The sequence below is a fragment of the Manis javanica genome, chromosome 13, assembly GCF_040802235.1.
Source record: "Manis javanica isolate MJ-LG chromosome 13, MJ_LKY, whole genome shotgun sequence".
Classification (NCBI taxonomy): domain Eukaryota; kingdom Metazoa; phylum Chordata; class Mammalia; order Pholidota; family Manidae; genus Manis; species Manis javanica.
The window spans coordinates 72,527,633-72,554,859 of NC_133168.1; the positions used below are offsets into that span (position 1 = coordinate 72,527,633).

At 40.7% G+C, this 27,227-nt stretch overlaps 2 protein-coding genes across 21 annotated transcripts in view; one reads left to right on the plus strand and one right to left on the minus strand.

Moving 5' to 3' along the window:
• The window catches only part of SYNJ2 (synaptojanin 2), a 97,484-nt gene extending 87,665 nt beyond the window's left edge, over positions 1-9,819 (plus strand). For 7 of the 13 annotated variants that reach the window (XM_073219825.1, XM_073219823.1, XM_073219829.1 and 4 more), the window contains 5 exons: positions 209-343; positions 1,761-1,873; positions 2,895-3,003; positions 4,635-4,786; positions 6,289-9,819. In XM_073219825.1, the coding sequence (XP_073075926.1) occupies positions 209-343; positions 1,761-1,873; positions 2,895-3,003; positions 4,635-4,786; positions 6,289-7,035 (1,256 nt within the window). In that variant the 3' untranslated portion in view covers positions 7,036-9,819. The other 6 variants (XM_073219831.1, XM_073219834.1, XM_073219832.1 and 3 more) reach the window with 6 other exon arrangements.
• Positions 1,885-27,227, minus strand: part of SERAC1 (serine active site containing 1) — a 70,584-nt gene continuing 45,241 nt past the window's right edge. For 3 of the 8 annotated variants that reach the window (XM_073219835.1, XM_073219840.1, XM_073219839.1), the window contains 6 exons: positions 27,086-27,227; positions 26,033-26,127; positions 23,889-23,986; positions 22,565-22,747; positions 21,405-21,548; positions 2,259-2,660 (listed from right to left, as the gene is read on the minus strand). In XM_073219835.1, coding sequence (XP_073075936.1) covers positions 2,473-2,660; positions 21,405-21,548; positions 22,565-22,747; positions 23,889-23,986; positions 26,033-26,127; positions 27,086-27,227 — 850 coding nt within the window. In that variant the 3' untranslated portion in view covers positions 2,259-2,472. Of the gene's footprint in view, positions 2,165-2,257; positions 2,661-17,456; positions 19,794-21,404; positions 21,549-22,564; positions 22,748-22,770; positions 23,713-23,888; positions 23,987-26,032; positions 26,128-27,085 lie in introns of those variants that run through there. The other 5 variants (XM_073219837.1, XM_073219838.1, XM_073219836.1 and 2 more) reach the window with 5 other exon arrangements.

Below are 27,227 nucleotides of genomic sequence, written 5' to 3' on the forward strand. Positions count from 1 at the left end.
TCAGTGTCTGTCCTGTCTAGACAGCAAACCTTGTCCACAATTCCATTGAACATTCCAAGCAGGCATTGAGTGCCCCATCCCTCTCCCCGTGCCAGCAGAGAGGGACATGCTTCAGCTGTCCTTCAGGGGGTCCTCCTGCCACTGTTGGCTCTGTGCAGACCTGAGTGACCCCTGACTCACCTCACTCACGTTCCACCATGTCCTCCAGATGATGCTGACCTGGTGGAGCTAAAGCAGGAGCTGGAAGCAGTTGGGGATTTCCGTCACCGTTCTCCAAGTAGGTCTCTGTCGGTTCCCAGTAGGCCTCGGCCACCTCACCCACCACAGAGACCCCCCCCTCCAAGTAAGATTTTGCTCGCTTTTGGCTTACCACGATGCCTGCTGGGAATAATGCCTGTGTCCTGCAACTGCACAAATGGCTCTAAGTCAGCTGCTCCTGGCCTTGGACTGACCACAGTGCCTTTCTCCTTCCTGGGCTCCTTTTTTGTCTTACTATCAGAATAGTTGCATTTCTCATGGCATTTTGAGTGAGTCCCTTATAAACTTTTTCTTCATCCTCCTATAGCTGGGTTTTTGCTTTAAGCTGCTTTCAGTTTGAAACCTAAGAGAATGGAAAAGTGGGCCCACAGCCAAGCAAGGGACTTTGGCAGCTTCTTCCTGGCCCTGGTGCTTTAAGGCATGAAGGGAGTGCACCCCAGGGGTCCTTCCTCTGAACCACACATGCAGCCCTGGGGGCAGGCTCTCCCTGGAGGGTCCCAGAGGATAGTATCTATCTTCCTGGCTCCTCAAAACCCAATGGTTTTTGCTCACCAAATTTTCCCTAATAGCCTGAAAATAAGTTTGTGACGTGCTATTGAGCAATTTGTATTTCACCTGTACTGTTTCCTTTTCCTGCTACTGGCTAAAAAAAAATGTGAGTCAGACATTCAGGTTAGTTTCCGAGGGCTTTCCTTGTAGAACGGGGTTCATCTTGGCCTAAATCCCAATTGTAATCGACAGCAGAGCCATAAGAAGCATGTGACTTTGAAGCATATTTTTTACTTTTCAGAGTTGTACTTTTCAGCAAAGTAAAAGGAAACATTAAAGAAAAAATAAAATTTGTCATTATTGTGAAAATTTACAAAAATAGATAAAGAAATGTGATTCTGAAATGCACTTGACAACCTAGAGATAATTGTTAAACAGAGACTTCAGGCTTCTCCCAGTTTTACACACACACACACACACACACACACACACACACACACACACACACATTTTATTACTATTTTTACAAAATTGGTATTCATTTTGTTTGGTCTAATTTTGTCTAATGTCTGCTCATTAAATGTTGTTCTAAGACATGATCTGTTAATGGCTGCAAGTATAATTTAATATAGTTTATTCCCCTGCTTTGGGAGTTTTAGATTTTGCCCACAGACCATTTTTTAAATTTGGTCCTAAAAACAGTAGATGTTTTAAACCACTTAAAAATGAATTGACTTTTATATCAGATTTGAACCCTATACCCCCCCCTCTCCCCCCCAGGATGTGAGATTAAAATTGGCATTCAAATAATGCTTCTACAGAGAAAATACATTCATGGTCACAAGCTGTTAGAGAACCCAGGGAGGAACTTGGTAGCGGCTCTGAACGCCCACAGACCACGCGGACCCTGACAGCGTCTGGGGTCAGCCTTGCTCCCGCCTGACCGGGCCTTTGCCTCGCCGCAGCCAGGCGTTTCACTGAGATTGTGTTGCTGCTCTGCTTGGTTTTCACAGCTGGTTTAATGGTGAAAAAGTCGGCCTCAGATGTGTCCATCTCCTCTGGCACTGACGGGCAGTATTCGATCTTGCAGACAGCCAAGCTGCTGCCAGGAGCGCCTCAGCAAGCAGTGAGTTCTCCTGTGTTCAGCTCAAAGTGAACCGGGCCGGGCTTTCCTACCCAAGGGTTTTGCCCCATGGTTCATCCTCAGCCCCAACATTATGTGGGATCACCTCTGTTAAGAGATATAGAGATTTATATTCCTTAACCCTCTACCTGTTCACCAGCTCTTCCAAAACCTCTGTGACTTAGTTGATGAAAAATCCCAAGTGTCTCCGCATGGCAGGATTATTGGTTTCCAGACTCATCTGCCGCTCTGCTCTTCGGGGGCTCACCTTTGACCTTGCAGGATAGAGCAGTGCTTGGTAGAAGGGAAAATAGGAGAAATTCAGATCAGTTGTCTTAGGAGAAGAGGCTCAAAGAGATCAAACAGGGCCTAAATAAGGGGAACACTAGTAATAGTAACAGTCATGTAGGAGTTTAGAGGTGGAGAGTCACAGAGGATGGCAGTGAACTGCAAGGAAGGGAAGGTGAAGGTCAGCAGGACAGAGGTGAGGGAGGAGGGCGGTGAGGCCAGGTGCTGGGTGGACGTTCGTGTGTCCCAGAGGGTGCAGCTGAGAGCTGGGCCAGGGGCTCATGCATCCACAGCAGAGGAGGAGTCAGCCAGCCTCAGTGGTTTACTGGAGGGAAGGCGGGTGGGTCATCAAAGGTGACCCAGCGGTTTGGATTCAGAGGTAGCAAGGGGAAGAGGTAGAACAAGCCCTTTTGAGAACACATATACCTGGAAGGTGTTTTAATAACACAGGCGGAAGGGGTGGCCTCTGTTGATGCATTCCAGCTTTTATCTGTTATAGAAACTAAGATAGAAGATGGTTTATCCACATTGGAAAAATCTATGACCACCCAGTAGTCAACTCTAAATACTGCATTCCTCTTCTCAGCATGAGAGATGGGAGTTTGTGTTTTACTCGCCATATGGTGGGGTCTGTACGTCTCACCCTCGTGTGCAGGGGAGTAGGCAGTGAGCGCGCCTGGTAAGGCTGATGTTGCACTTGTGTTAATATGCTTTTCCTCTCGATTCTGTCCTCAAGCCCAAAGCAAGGACTGGGATAAGTAAACCTTATAATGTCAAGCAGATCAAAACGACCAATGCTCAGGAGGCAGAGGCAGCCATCCGATTTCTCCTGGAAGCCAGAGGAGGTGGGTGACCCCTTGGGTTCCCGTCCCCTGCCAAGGAGAAGAGCTGATTCTCCTTTTCTTTTCATCCTCCTATTAAAAGGGGCCTAGAAGGGAATATAACTTTTTATTTTTTTGGAGGCAGCATTAAATGAAAGCACCCTTTAGCAACATTTTATAAAATTCTGCAAGTAGGATTTGTCACCCGTGTAAAAATTCAGTTAAGTACCTAAAAATAATCTCAGAATTATTAAGCAGCACTTAAGGGAGAGACCAAAATAAATGAAAAAGTTTTAGAAACAGTTAACACTCGGGGCACTAACTTATTCTGCTAGCTCTGTAAAAAGAGATAGTTAGGTATGTATCCTGCTTGCAGGCACAAAATCTGCTTTCATGTAAATCAGCAGCAAGTGTGGGTTCTGGCATGCTGCCTGCTAATCTCTTGTTGCTGTTACTTCCCTTAACCCATGTTAATCACATTCTAGCCTGAAATTTCCCCCATGCATTCAAAATCCCTAGGAACTAACATTTTTTGGCTTTTTGTTTTCTTTTGTACTGGAATCTCTTCTGGAGAGGGGGGATCATGCTCACTGAAAAGCTGCATGCAATTACTTGTGTCAGTTTGCTTCCAGTTGGGGTATCTAACTTACTTGGAATTCCCAAATAACATTTAAGGAGGGTATGAATTAAGAGACTGAGAAACACTATGGTTGGTGTTATCCAACCAACAGTAGGTTGATGATAGGATAACACCATCACAAGTGGTTTCTTTTATTAAAAAGAGAAACAACTAAAATTACATGAATGTAATGATCCAAGTATCCATCAACTAATGAGTGGATAAAACATGGTGGTACCATACGGTAGAATATTACTCAGCCACAAAAAAAGAATGAAGTATGAACATACACTACACATGGATGATTCTTAAAAATATGCTAAGTGACAGCAGCTAAATACAAAAGGCCATGTATTATGTGATTCCATTATATAAAGTGTCCAGAATAGGCAATCCATGGAGACAGAAAGTTATTTGTGGTTTCAGGGGGCTGAGGAAAGGATGGGATAGGGAGTATCTTCTAATGGGTATGGAGTTTCTTTTTGAGGTGATAAAATGTCCTGAAATTAATGGTAATTGTTGCACAACTTTGTGAATATACTAAAAACCACTGAATTGTTTCCTTAAAAAGGGTGAATTTTGTGGTATGTGAATTATATCTTGAAAAAACCTTTTTTTTAAAAAAAATTTTGTGGATAGAGAGGTAAGGAGAGAATTGAGGTTTGAAATCTTCCCAGATTCCCAACTTAACATTTTCACGGTCATGGGCCCTGCAGAGATTTTGAGGAGTTTTGGATCATCTCCCCAGAGAAATGCACCCACACATACAGCTCTGCATGTGCCATCAGGGCACTGCTGATCCCACCAAGGCCATCCTCGGACCCCAGAGCACCATCCCTGCTGAGAAAGCAAGCAGAAGCTAGCTGCTGAGCCTGGCTGGTTGGGGACAACCCTCAGAGATTTTTTTTTCTTTTAGTGTAAAGGCAATTCATTGCATTAGTAAATCTAAGAGTGATTTACTCTTAGAATGTAAGATTAAACCTTGTAGCAAATCACCTCATCCTAGACACTTCAGCCATGCTATTGTGTATTTTAGGCACCCCAGGAGAAGCCCTAACTACCACAACCCCGAGGGACCAAGGGCCTTCCAAACCAGAGTCCACAGCAGGGGTGGCCCCACTCCTGCCCCGTCGGCCTGCACCCAGAGTTCCTGCCATCAAGAAGCCAGCCTTGAGGAGGACAGGAAAGGTAAGGACCCGGTAGCGTGAGCCTCCAAACCGTGGAATGTCTTGTTAGATAAGAATTACATCTCACGTGAGTCTTGTCTCAGTGCACATTCCTGAGCCCCGGACACAGCCCCATCCTTGAGAGGAGTGCTTGGTAGTTGCCTTCTCCTCTCTATACCTGCTGCATCTGGGCACTAGCTGAGCAGGAAAAGCCAGAGTTTCTCACTGTGACAGGCACAGTTTGGAGGCATCACACTTCCTAAATGTTCTCTTTGAGTCCCTGGATGGAACCCCTGGTGGGTACTTTTCTCCAAGAGTTCCATTATTTCCATTTTGTGTGTGGTCTGGGTCCTGTGCACATGGTTTCACGAGGACAGATCTTACTTGCATTCGGACAACTACAGCCAGTTCCTAGATGAGCGATGTGGACGAGTTCTCATGTGGCCTCAGACTGGAGCTTGCACCGCTTTTCTGCCACTTTTCTTGCAGATTGTTTTTTGCTCTCGCCCTCGAGCCTCTCAGCCTTGCTTGCTGCTTCAAAGACATGAGTTTGTCAGGACAGTAGCAGCTCAAAGACTGGCGCCTATAGAGACATCTGGATCCTCCGTTTGATCTCAGTGTTCTAGTAACGGGACGCCCGGTAATCCCATGACCAGTCATTGCAGAATGGCCGGTGCCTTTCCGCCTGTACAGAGTGTGAGCCTTGGCTGGGTGCTTTGTTCTGGAAGAGCTTGCTTTGTGCTTCCCGGGTTGGCGTGTCCCATTTCTGCTTGTTGCATCTGTGCGTTTCCCATTCCACCTTGCAGAACAGACTTCTGTCTTCCTCTTTTTCCCTGTACTCACCTTGTCTCTTCTTGTAAAAGCCAGGGCAGAAATGGATCCATTTTCCCAGCATGCTGCACAGGAGCTACAGTGAAAGGCTGCTGGAGGAGGGATTGTTTTTCAGTTCATTTTCCAAAGAGCCAAAGGAAATACTGAGATGCTGATGCTTACACAGCTGGTAGCCTGCTTTTGCGCTTTGTGTTTGCTTCTTGGTGAGAATTTTGAATCAGAACCAAGGAAGTGACATAAGAGGTCTTCCATTCGGTATCAGAGATTCAAGGAGCAAGTATATCTGTTAGTCCTTCAATTAGCTTAATGCTGTAACATGCATTACTTCAGCCTAGTTGAAGCGCAGCCTCAGAAAAAGATAGGTGTCAAATTAAGAGAGATCTGCTCTTAATAAAGGAAGAGCATAGCCTCATTGCCTAAGGGAACAGGAGAAAACTTGTTTCAAGTTATTCATGTGGCCCTGGTTTTACAGCTTTCATGCATATTTCCTTGGACCCGCTGGTACGCCTGATAAATGTGTGTTTCTCCTGTGCTCTTTCACACCTCGTCGCATTTCTGCACCTTGGACATTTGCAAATCCCAACTTTGCCAGAATGTCGCGGCACTAGCCCCCGGCTGCCACTGTCTGAGTGCTCCTGAGTCCCAGCTGCCCCGGCCGGCTTCTTATTTACTCTTTGCTGTGCCTTTTCTCAGCCCGAATCACCGGAAGAACCGTTTGGGCAGCAGACGGTCCATTTTACAGTCGGACCCCCGGAGACAAGCCTTGAAACCCCTCTTCCAGAGACAGTTCCCCCAGTTCCCAAACCAAGAACACTTCAGCCTGGGAAGACGGCGGAGAGGAGGCTGAGCGGTGGAAAGCCAGCACCAGGCGACACCCCTCCCGAGGCCGGAGCCTCCACACCGCCTCCTCCGGGGGTGCGGCCTGTGGTCCCCCAGGCTCCCCCGAGGAGGAAGAAGTCAGCCCCAGCGGCCTTCCACCTGCAGGTTCTGCAAAGCGACAGCCAGCTTCTCCAGGGCCTGGTTTGCAGTGGCCGCGGCAGCAGCGACTGGCCCCTGGCACGCCAGCCCGATGGGGGCACCCTCTTTCCGCAACCTGCGTTTCTTGGCACATCACCCGCCACGAGCCCGGAAGCTGATGGCACAGAGGAGACAAAGGCAGAGGCGGCCTCCCTCCCTGGCGAATATCAGGATCCATTCTGGAGCCTTCTGCACCACCCCAACCTGTTGAACAATGCCTGGCTTTCCAAGAGCTCTGACCCCTTGGGCTCAGGGACCGGGAGCCCCGCGAGGACCCACGTGGCCCCAGTGCAAGTCAGGGCCTCAGATGCCCAGCAGCCACTGCCAGAGCACAGGCAAAAAGACCTTGGTCGCTGGGTGACCATCAGTGACCAGGACAAGAGGACGGTGCTGCAGGTGTTTGACCCACTGGCAAAAACATGAGGGGGGAGCTTGGACGGCCACTCTCACAGAAGGTGTGCATCCCTCTCCTGGCCTCACTGTACAGGGAGAAGCCCCTATGCGGCCTTAGAACCCCAGTGGAAAGAGACATCTATTTAAAGGCGCACTGAAAACCATTGGTACTTCCCTCACTCCTGTGTAGTTTACAAAAAAAGTGTCTCTTTTTTCAATAAGAGTATTATTCAGCCACCAAGACATGTTTTATTCCAGACTTGTGGATTTTAAGTTTCCTCTCAGGGGTATGGGAAACCCCTTGTTAGATTCAGTGTATGGATTATAGGAAAGGGAATACAGATGATAATGCCCAAGGAATTCTCTCCCACTGAGTTTTAAGTGGTTCTTCAATTATGTGTGTATGCGGTGTTTTAAAATTTTTGTTTGCATTTTACAGATTTGGAATAACTTTTTGGTGAACCACCTGAAGGTGGACACATAAAGAAAGGATCACATTAAAGGGTGGTTGGGACCCTTAAGACCTATACCTGGCCCACTGACACCTGATTTTTTTTTTAATGGGAGCTGGGAGCAGCAAATAAGTCAACCAAATGATAGCCTGTACCTTCCTGTGAGCTCTTGTGTTTATTTGTGTTCATTTGTATTAGCCTTGATCAGGTGGGATACAGTGTCGTATACACTGTTTTGGTTCTGAAGCATATACCATGAGCTTAACCTGAGCTTAAACTGGCTAAAGACTCCTGAACTATGTCTGGTGGACTTGCCCCATAAATTGCGACTGTCCTGAACACTAGTGTGTTATTTAAACCAGTTTTTAGACACTCTCTATTCCCCATTAAAGATTAAAGGACTCCTCAATGAATTTTTTTCCCCTTACACCCACACCCGGTAAAAGCATAAAATGTGAAAAGTCATACTGGCACATAATATATTGATTTGCATTGTTATAACGTGAAGAATGTTTGTTTCAGCCTCTCTGCCCAGTTGCAACTTTAGGAAGGAAAATACCGCATGACTCTATATATAAGAAAGCCCAGGGCAGCATTTCTGGTTTATCTGTGTTTATTTTGGTTTATTTCTTGCCTCCACATTTTTCCTATACATTTCCCAACACCACTTCTTGCCTATTCAAACACTTAAAAAGGGATCAGCAATACATAGTTTTACATTTTAAAAATATTATAAGGCCTAGAATCCAGTTGGAGCAGATAGCATATTTTTGCTAATAAGCACACTGTTGAAATCTTAGGGTGCCACCTACCATGTTTAGGAGTCTTTCATGTTCATGTCATAGAGTCCTACAGCAGTGATTCTGTGTTATCCCTAATGTGACTGGCGACTGACTTCCTGTACGAGTTGCTAATGGTTGGATGGCAGTAATCATCTTGCCTGTGGGATACCTTGCTCTTTTTACCAGTGACACCTCTGATTCCAGAATTATTTCTCATTGCCTCTATCAAGATACACTGCAGATCATTTAAATCTGGCACTCAAATAAAACTACAATTATTTCATCTGAGAACTGATAAAAAGGTATTAGTGACCCAGCACTATCAACATATGGTACAGGTGGTAGTTGACCAGCCATAAAAGACGGTGTTTCTGGCCTTAACTGTTTAGAACACCGGCTGTATTGTGTAAGTGTTGTAAGTCATTTTTACCTGACAAATGCAAGTAAACACACAATCCTTGAAAGTATAACAAGATGGGTGATAGGCTTGGAGAAGTCAAATGATTTGTGAGGATTCACTTAGCTACTAATAGGATACAGTTGGGAATGGGATCGAATATTTCCTAATCCAAATGCCGTATTCTCTATAACCTCTCTTCCCACCACAAAGGTGAATTTGAAAGCAGATACGCATAATGACCAGCCAGAAAGGCAAGGGGAATGGAAGTACCATTGCAGGTGTTTCCAGTGCTGGGAACACGCCTGATTTTCAGGGTCATCTTTGTTCCAGATAGCAAGTAGCTCATAAACAGGAGACAGAGCAGAATTTCAGTTAAGCTTGGTGCTCATCACACAAGGAGCTCTTAAGAATCAGATTGTAAGTATTAGCGAGCAGAACTGTGTTGATTTTGGGAGGCAGGTCACAAGAAAACGTACGAGTAGTTTAACGTGAAGAACTGAACAAATACTATTTGATCATGAATGTTCGAGTTTAATGAACAAGATAGTGGGTTGATAACATGCAAGGGTCTCACATCAACATTCTCAAAAAAGGGACAATTGGAATCACCTGATTTATTTTCAAATCAATGCTTAATGGTAGGTTTCCTAGGTTAGCAGCAGAGTTGAATAATCTTGACAGCAGCTGCCCTCCTGGGGATTTCATTCTGTGGGTTTTTTTTAATTTTTAGTCTTCCTTTGATGCTCCCACACAGGCCTTTTTATTGTGACCTTGTAGTCTTTTTTCATCCCTGGTCTGTAAGATGTTACAGTTCACTGCAGGATGTCTTAGGCACAGTACTTTACAATCAACACTGTCTCTATGGCCCGATTATACTCCCTTCTACGACAGAATCTTCTCCAACTTCTTGCCCATTTTAAAGATTTGTTCCAGTGAAAGAAGAAAACTTTTAAGATGCTGAAAGTCATGACACTTAAAATCCTCCTGACATGTGTATCAAACAAAGTAATATGCTAAAAATCTGCTTCATAATGAAATAATTTCATCAGGAAGGAAAACTGCAAAAATTATTTATTGGGTGACTAGCAATTAGTAAAATCCCTGTAATGTTTATTTGAAGTGGTAATTTGTACTGAAATTGTTTTAAAAATGCCTATTAAATGTTTTGTCTTTTTTAAAATTTGGCTTTGTTTTTCAGTTACGAAGAGAACCTTGAAATATCTTCTTTGGCTCACCTTCTATTCCAGCTGAAATGTGATTACTAGTTACTCCTCTGAATTTTTGTTTTGGTTCTTCTTCAACCAACCAACTAAACTAAAAAGGCATAAAAGTAATAATTTGGTTAACAATTTATGACTTGAATGCTACCAGCAGGGACCACGGTGATACCATATATAATAAGTTTCTGCTAGGATATCTGTAAGACTTGAGAGATGCTTAAATTCATTTTCTGTGGGATGTCATAGGAAACATAAAATCTTACTGCTCAATTGGTTTGAGCATATTACTGCATAGCGTCAGGAGAAGGGTGTAAACCTTCTCCAAGTTCTGTCTAGTTTTGTTTTTAGCTAATGAATTCACAAAGTATAGGTCATAAGTGTTCCCTGATGATAATAATAAAGATGGTTAGTTCTTCCTGACCAGCAAGTACTAAATTAAATTCATTTAATATGCATGCACAGCCCTGTGACGTCGATGGGGAGGAAGGGAATGGCTAGTTTCAATAACTTCCTTTTCTTAGGTTATGGCAATGAGGTTTGAAACTCATACAAGGCAAACTGTACCCATATGATAACTTGTATCTCAATGAAGTAAATGGTGTGAGGCAGGGGTTCCGATACCATCTTCCTGAGGGATAGTTATACCATTTATTAAGTAAGAAACCATTTCTCTTGCTTCCTTTATTAGGTTTTTCAAGGGATTATTCAATTTTATTGACATTTTCAAATAACTGGAATTTTTATTTTGTCAGTTTTTAAAACATTTTTCATTAACTTCAACTTCTCTTTGATTTGCATCCTTATTCTTGGTCTGCTGTCCAGTCAATACCAAGAAAGATACATTAAAATCTCCTATGGTGTCTATTTCTTCTTGTAACATTCTCAATTTTTGCATTATATAGTTTTAAGCCATATATTCACATTCATATACAATTAAAATTTACTATTTTCTTGATGAATTTAATCTTTTATCATTAGTAGGTGACCCCTTTATCTCTAATAATTCTTCTTACCCTAAAATATGTTTTATCTGATATAGCTACACTAGCTTGCTTTTGGTATTTGCATGACTTGTCATTTTCTATCTTTTTTACTTTGAACCTCTCTGTGCCCTCACACTTCAGATGGGTCTCTTACAAATAGCATATAATTAAGTGTTGTTTTCTTATCTAGCCTGACAGACATATTTATGTTATGTACTTAGTCCATTTACATTAATGTAATAATTGCTTTATTGGGGTTTAAATTTACCATATTATCTTGTGCTTTCTCTTTGTGTTATTCTTTGTGTCTTTCCCCTCCTTTCATGCCTTCTTATGGATTTTTATCATTCCTCTCTTTCCTAACTTAGAATGTGACCGAAATAGGTCACATTTTTATCAGTTATTTTAAAAATTACATTTGTCATCAAGTTCTCAAAGTCTAATGTTAATCATTACTTTCCCTTCCTCTTGAATAATGCAATGACATTGAGATGCATTAGCTCCATACCAACTATAATTGCTGTGTATTTTAATTTCAAATATTTTAACACTCAAGACATTATTGTTTTATACAATCAATTTTTACTTAGTTCATCCTGGTTGCCTCTTTTTTCACTGGGCATTTTTTCTTGAATATCAGCATCTCTGGCTGGATCACTTATTTACCTTTTACCTGAAGTATATCCTTTAACATATCCATTAATGAGATGATCATGTGATTTTTTCTCCATTTTTTTAATGGTATATCGCATTAATTGATTTGTGGGTGTTGAACCGTCCTTGAATCTCTGGAATAAATCCCACTTAATGATGGGGTATGATCCTTTTAATGTACTGTTGAATTCCAGTGGCTAATACTTTGTTGAGCATTTTTGCATCTAGGTTCATCAGGGATAGTGGCCTATAATTTTCTGTTTCTGTGGTGTGTTTTTTTTTCTATTATCTTCATTTTAAAATATTTTCCCTCTGCATCCTCTGTGGTTCTGCATCCACCAAGCCATCCCTCTGTTAAGAGGATAGTTTAATCTATGTCTCCATTCTTTAATGTGGTTCCTACTTTATTCTGTCATTGTGCTGTTTGGTTTTCAATTTATTTCCCTATCTCTACCTTTTACCCTGTTCACCACTTTTGCTGCTGTTGTTTAGGGATTGTATTTTGTTTTAGAATTGAGACCTCAGCCATCATTATATACTTCTTTCATTTTGCTTTATTATGTTAAGTGTCATGCAATTTCTTTTCATCTTGCTTGAGTATAATAAACTTCAGACACGTTTGCCCTGATCAGTGGAGGGTGAACTTTCCTGACTCCCATCCCCATTATTTGAGGCAGCTTCTTGTCCACATAAATAAAATTAGAAACGAAAGAGAAGACACTACAACTAATAAAACACAAATAATAAGTCCAGTACTCATTTTCTTGGCATGAGTACTCATTTTCTTTTTTTAATCTGAAGGCAGGAGGGGGCACGAGTTGCCTCTACAGCATAGGTGGGGCAAGCCTTATACTACTTTGTTAGAAGATCTGGCCTTTCCTCCCTTTTTGAACTTTTGTTAAATGGCCCATGCTAGGGTTTACTTCACTTAGAGTGATTGTATCTTATTCCCATGAGAGCTTCAAAAAAACAAAGCCTTGCTCTTCTTTGTTTCAGGATAATACTGGCTGCATAAAATGATTTTGGAAGTATTCTCTCCCGTCTACTTTTTGGAAGGGTTTGAGAAGGATCAGTATTACTTCTTCTCTAAATGCTTGGTAGAATTCACCATTGAAATGATCTGGTCCTGGACTTATTATTCCTGTTTTATTAGTTGTAATGTCTTCTCTTTCACTTCTGATTTTATTTACGTGAATCCTCTTTTGTTTATCTTGGTAAGAGTAGCTAAAGGCTTATATATTTTTTCTTTTCAAAATCCAGGTCTTAGTTTCATTGATCTTTTCTCTTGTCTTTTTAGTCTCTCTTTAATTGATTTTCTACTCTGACTTTTTAAATTTCCTTGCTTCTACTAACTTTGGGCTTTAATGTGTCTTTTTCTAATTCCTTGAGCTATGATAGTAGGATATTTATTTGAGACTTTTTTCTTAGTGTAGGCATTTATCACTATTCACTTCCCTATAACCCATAAGTTTTGGTATGTTGTTATTTCCATTTTCACTTGTCTCAAGATATTTTTTAAATTCTCTTTTGATTTCTTCTTTGATCCATTGGTTATTCAGTCTTGTTGTTTAATCTCCATATATTCATGAATTTTCCAGGTTTTTCTTGTATTGATTTCTAGTTGTTTATCATTGTGGTCAGAAAAGATGCTTTGTATTAATTTAATCTTCTTAAATGTATTAAAACTTTCTTATGGCCTAACTTATGATTTATGCTGGAGAATGTTCCATGTACACTTGAGAATGTATGTTCTGCTGCTGTTGGATAGAATGTTCTGTAAATATCCATTAAGTTCATCTAGTCTAATGTGTCATGTAAGTACAATGCTTCCTTATTAATATTGTCTGGATGACCTATCCATTGTTGAAAGTAAGGTTTTGAAGTCCACTACTATCACCCTTAAGATTTGTTAATTTTTGTTTTATATATTAGATGCTACTATGTTGGGTGCATAACTATTTACAAATGTGTCCTTCTGTTGGATTGATTGACCCCATTTATCACTATATAATGACGTTCTTGGGTTTCTTACAGTAGTCTTTGGCTTAGTCTATTTTGGCTGACATAAGTATAACTACCCCTGCTTTTTTTTTTGGTTTCCATCAGCTTGGACTATCTTTTCCCATCTTTCATTTTAAGTCTGTATATGTTCTTAAAGCAGAAGTATCTTAAGGGCATAATAAGTTGTTTCCTCTCTCCCTCTCCCTCTCCTTCTCTCTTTCATCCATTCAGCCACTGTATGTCTTTTGACTGTGGAATTTAGCTTATTAACATTTAAAGTAAATATTGATATATATGGACTTACTATTGCCATTTTAATTGTTTTCTGTTTTGTAATTCCTTTCTTCTTCTCTTGCTCTCTTTGTTAGTGATTTCATGATTTTCTGTAGTGGTGATGCTTAGATTCCTTTCTCTTTCATGTGTTTATAGATTTTTGCTTTGAGGTTACCATGAGGCTTACCTAAAACATATTTCTAACAGTTTATGTTAAACTGATAAGTTCAAAAGCTCTATATTTTTACTCCCCATATTTTATGTTTTTTGATGTCACAATTTACATCCTTTTACTTTGTATATCCATTAACAAATTATTATTTTAATTACTTTTACTATTTGTCTTTTAACCTTTATACTGGATTTATTAGTGACTTACCCACTACCATTACATTAGCATATTCTGAATTTAACTATATATTTACCTTTGTCAGTGAGATTTATACTTTCATGTTTTCCTGTTACTAATTAACATCCTTTTATTGCAGGTTGAAAAAGTTCCTTTAATATTTCTTCTAAGGCTAGTGTAGTAATGATGAACTCCTTCAGGTTTTGCTTGTCTAGAAAACTCATTATCTCTTCAATTCTGAAGAACAACTTTGCTGGGTAGAGTATTCTGGGTAGTTAATTTTTTCTTTCAGCACTTTTAATATATTGTGCCCACCCCCTTCTGGCCTGCAAAATTTCTGTTGAAAAATATGCAAACTGTCTTATGGGGTATCTTGTATGTAACATGTTATTTTTCTTCTTGCTTTTAAGATTCTCTCCTTATCTTTAACTTTTGGCAGTTAAATTATAATGGATCTTGGTGTGGGTCTTTTTGGAGTTATATTTGTAATTCTCTGGATTTCCTGGCTAGGGAAGATTTCAGCTATTCTTTGAATAAGCTTTCTGCCCATTTCTCTCTCTATTTTCCTTCTGGGGCCCCAACAATGCAAATATTAGTTGGCTTGATGGTATCTCCGAAGTCTCTTAAGCTACCTTCATTTCTTTTTTCTTGTTGCTCTTCTGATTGAATTCTACTGCTCTTTGAGCTTGCTGATCCTTTCTTCCACATGATTTAGTCTGCCATTGAGCCCCTTGATTGAACAGTTGCTGTATTCTTCAGCTCTGTGATTTCTGTTTAGTATTTTCTTATATTTTCTGTCTGTTGAAATTTTCACTTTGTTCAGGCATGCATTACTCTCCTGACCTTGGTGATCATCTTCATTATTTTGAAGTCTTTGTCACATGATTCATTTATCTCTGCTTCATTAAGGTCTCTTTCTGGAGTTTTATCTTGTGCTTTGTTTGGAACATATTCCTCTGTTACTTTGTTCTCTGTATACTTTCTGTGCATAAAACAGCCACTTCTCCCAGTCCTGACAAAGTGTTCTTGTATAGGAAATAGACCTTGTCATTCAGCCTGCTGAGCTCTTGGTTTTTGTGATTGTCCATGATGTGATTGGCCTTTGGGATTGTCCATGGTGTCTTCTTTGTACTTATTTTCTCCCAGTAGTTAAGGCTCTGTTAAGACCTATCAGTATTCCAAAGGGGAGGATCTCAGTCAGCACCTAGATGCAGCCTGATAGCAAGCTGGACTCTTAGGCAGCAGCTTCTAAGTATGCAAACAGACTTCTTTCAAGGAAAGACGAGGAGTTGCGGTGCTAGATATTGAATCCCCTAAGGAAAGACGAGGAGATAGGCATTTCTGCCTTTTCCTTCTGCACTGAGACCCAGGTGGATAGCAGGTTGAGAATTGTTTATCTCCTACAGTCCTCAAGGACCACAAACACAAACCCCATTGGCCACTAGAGCCAGGCAGCCAAGGAGTTTGTTCCCTGGGCAGCACCCATACAAAGTCAGGGCATGACATGTGTACAAACTCCTTCCAGGAAGACACCAGCAACCTGGAGTGGGCCAGAGGGAGAATGCGGAGATAGCACCCACTGGCCGCTCAAGGGAGGATCACAGTCAACTTCTAGATAGATGCTAAATTAGATGCCTGACCCTTAGGTTGCAGCCTTTAAAATGTACAAATAGGCCCCCATCAGGGAAATAAAGACTGAGAGATGAGTATTTCTGTCTGCTGCCGCTGCTCCGAGCCCTGGAGGAGATAGCCACATTGAGTCCTCATGAGCACATTAAGAGCTATTTTTCTTTGCTTTAGTCTTGTGGACCTCATGGATACAAGCCCTGTTGGCTTTCTGAGCTGTGGGGGCCCATCCTTCCAGTGGGAGTCTTAAAAGTTGGGGTGCTAGATATTGAATCCAAACCCTTCGTTCCTCAAGGAGTTTTGTGTTCCCTCCCAGTTGCATCTCACTGTGCTCGGGGTGGGGTTTATGGCCAGAGTGTGTCCCAGCCTTCCCTGTTTTGATGTGGGCATTTTCTCATTTACCCAGCGTGTAGGAGTTGCTTAGCTATTCTCTCAATTTCTTTCCGAAGTTGTTCCATGTGTATCTATAGGTTCAGTATCCATGGGAACAGGTGAGGTCAAGAGCTCCTATGTCACCATCTCAGACTAGGACTCTTTAAAATGTTCTAATCTAATAATCCCACATGCCAAGATATTCCAACATCTAAATCATAGATGTATATATGACAAAACCTTTTTGTGCTTGGAGATTACATTCACATCTAGATACTAATGGTCCTAGGAATTTGCATATTTGGTTTTCATTACAAATTAGCCTTAACAATCCTGAAATAAAGTTTTAATTAAACTAAAAATCAAAGGTCCTTATAAGATTAGTGTTTCCAAACTCTTGGACCAAATGTTGAACTCCATGACACTGTTCCTAAACTCCAGGGCCAAGCTGAAAGAAGATTAAGAACTGGAATTTTTATAAGAATGGTTTGTTCTTAATTTGGAAATTCTTATCACACTGTCTTATGTCTTCTGCTTTATTAAAGTAGTTTATAATAAAATGCCACATTTAATAAAGCAAATTTTGAATTAGCTTTTGGGAGTGTTCACCAACCAGTATAAGGGCATAATAAGTTATATCAAGTCCTTTAACATTTATTGAACTTTTTTTTTCATGGGTAGAATTTTTATACCCAATGTCAATAAAAACCAAATCATACAATGTATTTAATATCAGAAAGGGATGAAACTTCAGGAGGATATGCCTAAAACTCAAATTTCAGAAATTAGAAATAATTTGAGGGGCATTATAAATTATGAGCTAAGTTCAAAAGAGAAATGCACATTACCATATTACTATGTTTTTCTCAATAGGAAATAAATGCTAGTGCCCACTACCCTCAGGCACTCTCATTGGGCAGAGGCCGGCATCCTCCGCCATATTCTGGCTGCTGGTATAACCTTGAGTTAATGAAATATTGTCAAGAAAGGTATCATGATCCCCCCGTTTTGTAGTGTGTCTCTCTGGTGGCAATTAGTTTAAACACTGGGGTAAAGGGGAGTCAGTGCCCTTGAATTTTAGGGTTGTGATTGAGCAGGTTTTGGGGAAATGTAATAATAAAGAAGTGAACAGGTTATAAATCAGGGTAGCTGATTTTCCATTTTCATCCTGGTCTTATTTATAGCTTGCTTTCGGTGCTTTGCTCTGAAACATGTATATTCTGTTTACTTCCCTCTCAAACAAGATCATTAAAAAAAGTGACTTTTCAGAGTAGGGGAAAGGTAACTATGGAGCTTCATTTGAATTTTTTTTCCAGAAAGGATATTTAAACAAGGCTGATTGAACTAGGAGAACCATTTTATTGATTGTCTAAATTTAAAACTATTTCAAATACATATCTTTTCATAGTTTGTGTTCTTAAACTGTTTTTCAGGTGGTGATGATTTTAAAAACATTATTGACTTAAATTTCACAAAACATCCACAGATGATGTGGATCTGTGTACATCATATTCATTTCATAGAATAAAAAGAAATGTTAAGTGATTTGCCTGAAAAATGACAGTAATTTAATAATACATTGGATCTCTCTCCCAGACCTTATTATTTTTTTTTTTTTTAGGAGAGCAAGGTACAGGCTTTTATTTAGAGATACCGTGAAAGGACAGAGCTCCCGACTCATGCTAGGAGGGGACAAGAGAGTCCTCCCAGACCTTATTTTTAAAGCACAGCTGCAATGCCTATATTGAGATTTTAAGGAATGGAATTTCATTCCATTACTCTAAGTTAATGAACAGTTGTTTCAACCATGGTTTATTTGCTATGGTTCATAATAATAACAAAAAGAAAGTGAATCAAACATATCTACTCCTTCTCCCTATGTCACCCCATTAGCTGGCTTTTATTGTTAGCTAATTTACTGTTGTTGGCTAACCATCACATTCACTGTATCTACATAAAACAAGTGGTTAAGTCCTATGTTAGGTTGTTGCATAATTTAACAATGAGATGTGAACAGGGTTAATTGGTGATCCCTGTTTACCTTCAGATGCCGTATTCCGGTTTTAGCTTTGACTATCCCATCCTACACGTTTACCACCTTCAAAATAGTGAACATAAGCTTAACATGACCCAGCAGTTCCACTCCTAGTGTGTACCCAGGAGAATGGAAAATACATGCATATGTACACAAAAACTTGTACATGAATGTGTTGAGCTGCATGATTCAGAACAGCCAAAAAAATGGAAAGAACCTAAATATCCTATCAACTGATAGATTTATAAACAAACATGGTTCATCCATACAATGGAATATTATTTGGCCACGAAAAGGAGGGAAGCATTGATACATGCTACATGATGAATGAACCTTGAAAATATTACATTAAGAGAAAGAAGCCAGACACAGAAGGCCACACGTATGATCCCATTTATATGAAATGTCTATAATAGTCAAATCCAGAGAGACAGAAATTAGTATTTGCCAGGGGCTGGGAGTTGAGGTGGGTGAGGAGTGACCGCTAATGGGTATGGGGTTATTAGGATGATGAAATGTTTGGAAATCAGATAGTGGTGATGGTTGCACCACTTTGTAAATATATTAAAAATCAATGAGCTGTATATTTAAAAGGGTTAATTTTATGATATGGGAATTAGATCTCAATAATGCTATTATTTTTTTAAAGACTCATCATCAACATGATTTCCTGATTTATCACATTCTGGAGGTCAATTAATACCATTTCCAAATGAGCAAGAAAAAAAGGTATACTTAGCTAAAGAGAATCTGAGAATCTTGATATTAAGTAGTGCTAATAGACATAATGACTTAGAATAGTTTTACTTCACACTCTGATCAATAATGGACTAGCTACTTTATTCTTAGCTGGAAAAAATTACAAGGATAGGCAGCTACAATCTGGAAAGAATTACCATAGCCTAGAATTTTTTTAAAAAGAGAAATATTTGTTCTCAGCAATATGAAAATAAAAATTTAGAAGAACTGGCCCATGGATGTCAACAGGTCTTGCAATATTAGCATATTAGACAAATATTTCAACTGACATGTTTTTTAAATCTTACAGCACATGAAACCCAGAATGAAAGCAGAGCCTTTTATACTAGTTCATACTCTCCATCCGAGGTGCTCCCCAAATGGCATTTTTATGGTACGTTGATGACAGCTCTCCTTGCAGAAGCCATTAGTGCCCCTCCTAGCACCAGCTGGGTACAGCCACAGGTGACATACAGCAGTCTCCATCTAGAGAAGCTTGCTCCCCATCACCAGAGACAACACGGCAAAATGTAAACTGGCACACATGGCATTTCCTTTAAATCCAGACTCCAGTCTAGCCCTTCATTCTCTGATGCCACCTCTGTGTTTGTACTTTACAGCATGAATTGACAAAATATTCTATTGCCTGCAATATACCCAAGATGCCACAGTGACTATGTTTGCATGATTGCTTAGCACGCACAGGGAGACAGCAAACACCAAGGTTCCCATGCTGTGTTCACATACGAAAAACGGAAGACAACAGTCAGTTTTCAAGGTCTTTGGCTAAAGTTTCACGGATGAATTGTAAGGTACGTTGGTACAAAAAAGCATCCTTTTTCTTTGGTTTACAAATGTTCAGATGGTTAACCTCCACAGGAATTAGATCCCCAATGCCTAAATCTGAAGAAAACAAAAATGTCAGTATAGTTGGGTAGTTGTAAATGGTTTGGTTGTGATAAGGGACTCAAAGGAATGTGCAGTCTGACCATAGCTAAACTACATTATGTAACATAACTCACATAACTAATCATGTGGGAGTGGATTCTCAGTAGGTACAATTTTATGCTTATCGTAAACTCTTTGTAAGTGTCCTGGCCCACTTCCTAGTTTAGGAGTAGCAGAGCATGAGCACTGTCATCTCAAGACCTTCATTATACTCTTGCAGGCTGTTACTAAATTATTCCACACTTCCTCTAACTGCTTCTTTTTCTAGGGTTTATATTTTACTTCATTATGAGCTCCCTTTTCCAGATGAAAAGAATGGGAGTGTGTCACATGGGACCCACACTACATCTGAATCCCAGGGTCACCCCCACTAGGGTAGATGTTTAGTGCTTGAGCTGAGGTTTCAGCCTAACAAAGTCCATCCAGACAGAAGTGACAGGAGGGACTAGTGAGCTGACTAGCTGAGGAATGCAGGTGGTAGTTATGAAGAAGGGCAAGACTCCTGGTGACATGAGAGGGGCAGACAGAATTATGATCAGGCTATGTCCCTCTAAGCAGCTGGTCCCCAAAAGTAACTTTAGTTTAGCTTCCAAAGTCTCCCTTTTAAAAAACACAACAAAACGTCTAGCAGCTGTTGTTTGAACTCTTCAGGTTCACCTACTCAGCAGGAACTCCTCCTCTACAGCAGATTTCTTTGAGATAATGCCTCTGTAGTTTCCACTAAAGAGTATTACATCTTTTTCATTTCATTTAGATAATATATAATGAAATTAGGACACAATTTGTTGTGCAGACAAGAACCTTCTGGGACGCTCTCCAGATACACACCGTCTCCAGCTGCAAGGAGCTCTCAGTGTGGTCAGGTGCCACCAGGGACATCGCAGAACCGAGCCTCAGCGGTGCTCCGAAGAGCAAGCTGAGGCAATAGCCAGGCGGGAGAGGGCATTTCAGGGAGTGGAGCGTGTGGGTTTTCTGCTGTGCACAGAGTAACAGGAGGCTAGACACAGAAGCAGTATTTGGGCCCTATGCTCAGAAAGCCCATAATGCCTTATAATACCTATGGTGTACTATGTTACCATGGTAACAGGTAGTGGTCATTTCTCTACCCCAGGATCATGAAGGGACTACTTTAACGCTAGTTTTTCTGATTGGCATCTTGGTTGCTTGAATATTCCCCATATATCTCCCATTTATTAAAGTGTCCATACCTCTAGTTGATATTTTTAAGGTTTCTATGTGCAGTTATCCATCTGTTAAACGAAATGCCCCTTTCAGCCCAGCTGACAGAGGGCTTTGTATTCTTCCCTTAATGCAAGAGTGTTCACTGTTAACCTTTAAAAGTTCAAACTAATCTCTGTCATCTAGTCAGTTAAAAAAGGAGAGGGATAATGGCAAGGTTATATGTTGGCAGAGAATTCTAATCTATGGCTGAAAAGAGTAATAGAATCTAGTTCTTCATAAAACTAAGAAACTGGATATAAAAAAATGTTTACAAGTAAATGCTAGGTACCACCAATTAGACATCTCATTGAATTGCCAACAAGTTTCAGAAGAGTAAATGAATACCTGCTGATTCCACAGGCACCACGTGGAGTTTAATCATGCTACCGATGTGTGTTGGTAGTGTCTCTACAAAATTCAGCACCTGGAAGTTTTTGTCTTTAGCAAACTCCAGAAAGTCATCCTGTAGTGTTTTAAGTGCAGGGGAATCTGCAAAATTTTAGGAAACACCATTGTGACAAGTTTTGCATACCCAATTCATAATAAAATACATTAAACCTTCCAAACTTAGAGAGGACATTAGGGTTCTGATTCAAGACAGTGGCTTCTCTCCTTCCTAAGGAGCCATGAAGACGAGAGTAAAGAAACCACCAAAGCTGGAACCAACCCAGAGCGGACAGGCATCTGTCAGAGGGAGCGCTTCCCCCCACTACCTAGGGCAGGGCAGTGTGTGGGACTCAGGAGTCCCCCAGTGTGCTAGCACCCACCCCCACACTTACTCTCCCTTCAAGAAGCCTGTCTGTAAGCACAGGGCTCCCAGCCCATCCTGTTCCCCAGCTTCCAAGAGGAAGGGCAACCAAAGAGCACCAGATGGCAACGGGAGGCCTAAGGACTGCAAGAGACAGACCCCGCGAGCAAACAACACCCGAGCACAGCAGAAAGAGCGCAGTGAAGGAACAGAAAGCAACTTGAAGAGACACCTCCGATTAGTATCTTTAGAGTGATTTCAGAGATAATGGATCAGAGAAGAAAGAGCTGTGGAAAATAAAATTTGCAAAAAAATAAAGTCAAGTAACTGTCTATAAAGCAGAAAAAAGAGAAAATCTGAGCAAAAGGACAACTGGCATATTAAGGTTTAAGCCAGGGGCTCCAAACTCTGATTAACAAGTGTTCCAGAAGAACAGAAAATGCTTAGTAATCAGACAAATACAGTGATTTATAATTAATATCCTGAAAATCTTAAAACATCATTTACATTTTAACCATTCATTTTCCAAACTCATGGAAAAAGCAGTTATTGGTAATTTGGAATACTACTTAAGACAGTATTAGAATTGTTATTGAGCAAATAGTGGCTTAAGAACAAAAAGGGAAGACACCAAGGAAAAATCAAGCCCAAAATAAAAATTTTCCATGATAAATTCAGGCACAAATAATAGAATGAGATAATATTAAATGGTCTTTTTCTCTTTCTCCTGTGCAACCAATGTTCATAAAAGTATTACCCTTGCTGAGTTCTTTGACTTCCAAAGAGGGAAAGAGAAGATAGCGAATATTAACAGAGTATTCAGCCAGACGGGACCCATGATGAGGGACACTGTAGAACACTATTCCTCTGGTATTGTTTATAACAGTATTCATTTCTGGCTTCTTAGAGGCTTCCAACAGCATCTTTTTGACAAGAAGACCTAGCCACAGAGAAGAAAGAAAAACAATGCATAGCTATCTTCCTTCCCTCCATTATTAAAAAAAAAAGTAAAACAAGATATACAGAAGAAAAAGATGCTTTCTTTAAAAAAAATTTGAACAATAATTATCTACAGTCCAATGGCAGTCACATGGCCTTAAAGTCGTAACACTTGATAATACTGCTGATCCTCTAGAATATACAGACAAGCCTACAAGCAGGTAAGATTCTAGAAGCTCATTTGTAAGGCAGGTCTGGTACCACGCCGCACTGTTACATAGAAGAAATGTGAGGCTGTGCCATGTTGGGTGTCCATCAATGCAGTGACTATTCGGCTGCTAGTCTCCTATCCTGCCCACAGTGACCCGCTACTGACCACTGCATTAGGCCAGTACTAATACCCAAAAACACGGAGTCCCATAGAGCTTATCCCCGACGGAAAACAAAGCTCCTGTGGGAAAGTGCACTTAGGAAAAGCACCACCTCTTCCACCCCCCAGTCGAGGCCTGGAGCTCAGAGTCACACACAAAGCTCATGTAGATGGTGACCGCGGATCTCTGAGGCCACAAAAGGTGACATCCACCTTTCAGCAATAAGCCCCGACTCCAAGTCAGCAATCCTGAGTGTGTCATCCGATAATCTAGGCCAGAGGCTGCAGAAAGGCCCTCTGCAAGGTGGGTGGTGAAAATTCAGAACTGGAGCTGGGGCATGGTCTGGGAGGAGCAGATGTCCTTGCAAGCAAGCACTGGGACCTGAGAAACGGACACCTGGGATCATGCCTCTGCCTCTGCAGGCTGGGCTGTGGGTGCTGATGCAGAAGAGAGAGAGGCGGAGACCAGCCATGGCTGCTGAGGATATCTGCAAATCAGGCTTATACAAGCCCGAGCTGCTTCTGCTGCTTGTTTGTTATCACTGCATGAAAGCATGAAGTTATCACACACACAGTTTGCTGCTGGTTATCTCCTTCTAGAAAAACAAGTAGCATGGAGGGAGAAGAGTAATTTAAAACTCCTAGTCATCACCAAAAACATTAATTTAGTGGGGAGCTATTAAGTAAAACAGACCTGCAGTAACTTAGGTTAGCCCCGCTAGCTGACAATACTCTCAACAATGCTCACTTCACAAAAATGAAACACACTTACCTCCCATGCTATGTGATACCCAAACCATTGGCCTATCTCCAACACCAGCAGCTCTGAGCTTCCTCAGAAGTTCGTTGCTCCTGAATGCAATGGACTTTCTGAATAAAATGAAAACAGCAGGCATGACAGGAGGCTATTGATCCCCACTCCCTGTAAATTTTGCTATCCAATTTCTTAAGGCAAGAACTTTTGTTTATTGGACCAGTGCTACATACTACATTTTGGAGTCAGATATACCCTTATTCTCTCTGCTAGATGTCTATAACTGCTCGTTCCCTATTGCTAACTTAGTCATGCTAGCATAACTGGGAATATCAAGGCCTTGAATGAGCCATTCATTTACTAAATAAGCAGTGTTTGAGCATCTAGTATATGTCTGGCAATTTTTGCAGATCACACTTGGGTCTCACACCAACTGCCCCCACCACTCAGGACATGTGTCCTTGCTCATTACATGGACTGACAATGAAACCATGTCTCTTGTGAGTTCCCCTATGTGAAATCAGTTGTCACCGCTACTTAATTCTACTTGTATTAATGCTGCAAACATTAAGCTTTCATCATCTTGGTTTATTTAGAAATACCAGAAAGCTATTAGAAACAGAGAATTCAAAAGAAGTATTTTTAAAACTAAAAGGGAACTTCAAAACTATCTAGTCTGATAGTTCAAACTATTTATCTGTAGAATCCTTTCTTCAAAATGTAGGCACGCCTCAGTGCCCTTGCAGGGTTGGTTCCGAACCGCCACAGTAAAACACAGCAAGTGAACTTTTTATATAAGTTCTGATTTTTATATACACTGATTCCCAGTGTATATAAAAGCCATGTTTACACTACACTGTAGTCTATTAAGTGTGCATTAGCATTATATCTGAAAAACAATGTACCATATCTTAATTGAAAACTACTTCATTGCTAAAAAATGCTAACCATCATCTGAGCATTCAGCAAGTCACATAATCACTGATCACCGATCAACTTTACAAATAATAATGAAAAAGTCTGAAACACAGTTGACCCTTAAACAACATGGGTTTGAACTGTGGTCCACTCATACGTGGATTTTATTCAATAAACATATTGGAAAAGTTTTGGAGGTTTGTGAGAAGTTGAAAAAACATTTTCTCTAGCTTACTTCATTATGAGAAGAACAAAATATATGTTAATCGACAGTTATCAGTAAGGTCTGCTTGTGGTAAACAGCAGTCTCTCAGTAATTAAGGTTTTGTGGAGTCAAAAGCTGCATGCGGATTTTCAAACGCATGGGGGACTGGTGGCCCTCCCTTCCGCATTGTTCAGGTGTCAACCTTATTGTGGGGTTACCAAAATGTGGCACAGAAACACAAAGTGAGCAAATGCTGTTGGAAAAATGGCATTGACAGACTTACTCTGTCATACAGTGTTACCACAAGCCTACAATCTGTAAAAAAAAAAAAAAAATGCAGTAGCTGCAAAGTACAGTAAAGCAGAACACAATAAAACGAGGCTTGCCTGTAAAGGTTTGTCAGAGCTCCTCTGGGTGAAATGGGAGAGAGTCTTGGGGTCTTGCCCCAAAGCCCTCAACACCCCTCCTCTGGCACTACGTGGGGGCCAGCCATAGATGATGACACTCAGCTGGCTAACACTGACTCAGACCAACTCTCTCCATTTACAGACCACACTTCCCAGTAAGTTAAATGACTAGTCTATGATTGCACAGCGAGTCAAAGGTAGAATCAGCTAAGGACAAGGTCCTTCCTCTATATACAGTTGACACACATGACAGACAAGTGGCACAGGGAACCTACATTGCTCAGCATCTTTTCCTTTGCTTCCTTTAGCCAGTATGCTTGTGAACACAGAGGCAAAGAGCCTCATGCTTACGTCCAGGAGTAAAGGACACTTTGTCAAAGAAAATGATTGTTAACTATTAGAACAGCTGGAAGTGAACTATGTTAGAAGCCCAACGTTAACACTATACTTAGGCCTTGTACTAGTTCACTGTTTGTTGCTAACTCCACTTAGGAAGAAAAGAAAGAAGGTTGGGCTAGTTTTCTTAAGAAAAATCCTGTCTGTGGCATCAAAAGACAAAAGTCCCTTCTACCCCAGGGGGTCTGCTTGCGGCCTGGAGCCTCGCCCTTCCTCCCAGCCCAGTTTCCAGTTACCTTTCCACCGGGCACCTTGCTCTCCAGTCACTAAGGCTGGTGTCATACTCCACAGATATAATTCGGAGAGCAGGACAATCTCTTGCTAACCACGTCTATGTAAATAAAAAGTACAAAAGGACATACATGAATTTCCAGTGTCCTAGTCATTTCCTAGTAATTGAAATTTGTAACTAAAGGCCTCTTGCAATATTGATGGCTAAAGATTGCACTGGAATAAAGTTTAAAGGTGACTAGAAAATCAATTCCAGCATTTTATCTTTTAGTGTCTCTAGTCACAAGGTGGTATCAATATAGCATAAGGCCAAAGCAAGTTTGATGAGAATATTCTCAGTTTTAATCTGTAGCCAAAAGCAAAGAGTTTTTAGAGTCTAAATCAAATTCACTTTTTGAAAGCATTTAATAGAAAGTTATGAGGGCAGACAGTATAGTCTGTTGGTTAGAGATTCGACCTGAGAATTCAGATACTAATTACAGTTAGTCACAGCTCTGTCTCTGTGGTCCCAGGATTGTCTTGTCACCTCCATACTTCAGTGCCACCAAAAAATGAAAACCATTCTTTCTGCCTGATAAGCCTTCATGAAGGTGAATAAGCAACAGTGGGACAAAACCCCAGAAACTACACATATATGCAGCATCAATTTTCACTGAGTTTAAATTCCTTTCAGTGAATTCATGCCAGAGTTAAGGCTCTCTAAGAAATTAAATCAAGGAAATCCAAAGCAGAATTATTTCTTCAAAGTATTTTTATAATTATTAAACCACTATGAATATGTTATTTGTTGTATTATACTTTTAAGGGGAGTGAACAAACACTGGGCCTTGCCCTATTTTTACTTAATAGAATATTCTTTTAGAGTTATAGATTGCACCCTATAACATACTGTATCATCTATTTTATTATAAGTGTCCTTGAGGGACAGAAAAACTGCATGGAAAAAAAACAGTAAAAGAGAGCAATAATAAGCAGATCACAATGAGGGTGTTGGCACCTAGGGCTGCTGCAGTGCCAGGGAAAGGTGGCCTCCCAGACAGAGTAAGCTACTTCCTTACCTTGGGCCAGCATGTTGTATACCTGGCCTCATCTTCTGAAATCTTTTCGGGCAAAACCCGCTCGCTGTCCTGCTGGCGCCATGTCTTAAATGCTGCTCCCATAAGGCCATGAATGAAAAGGACATCTGCTTTAATGGGCTCA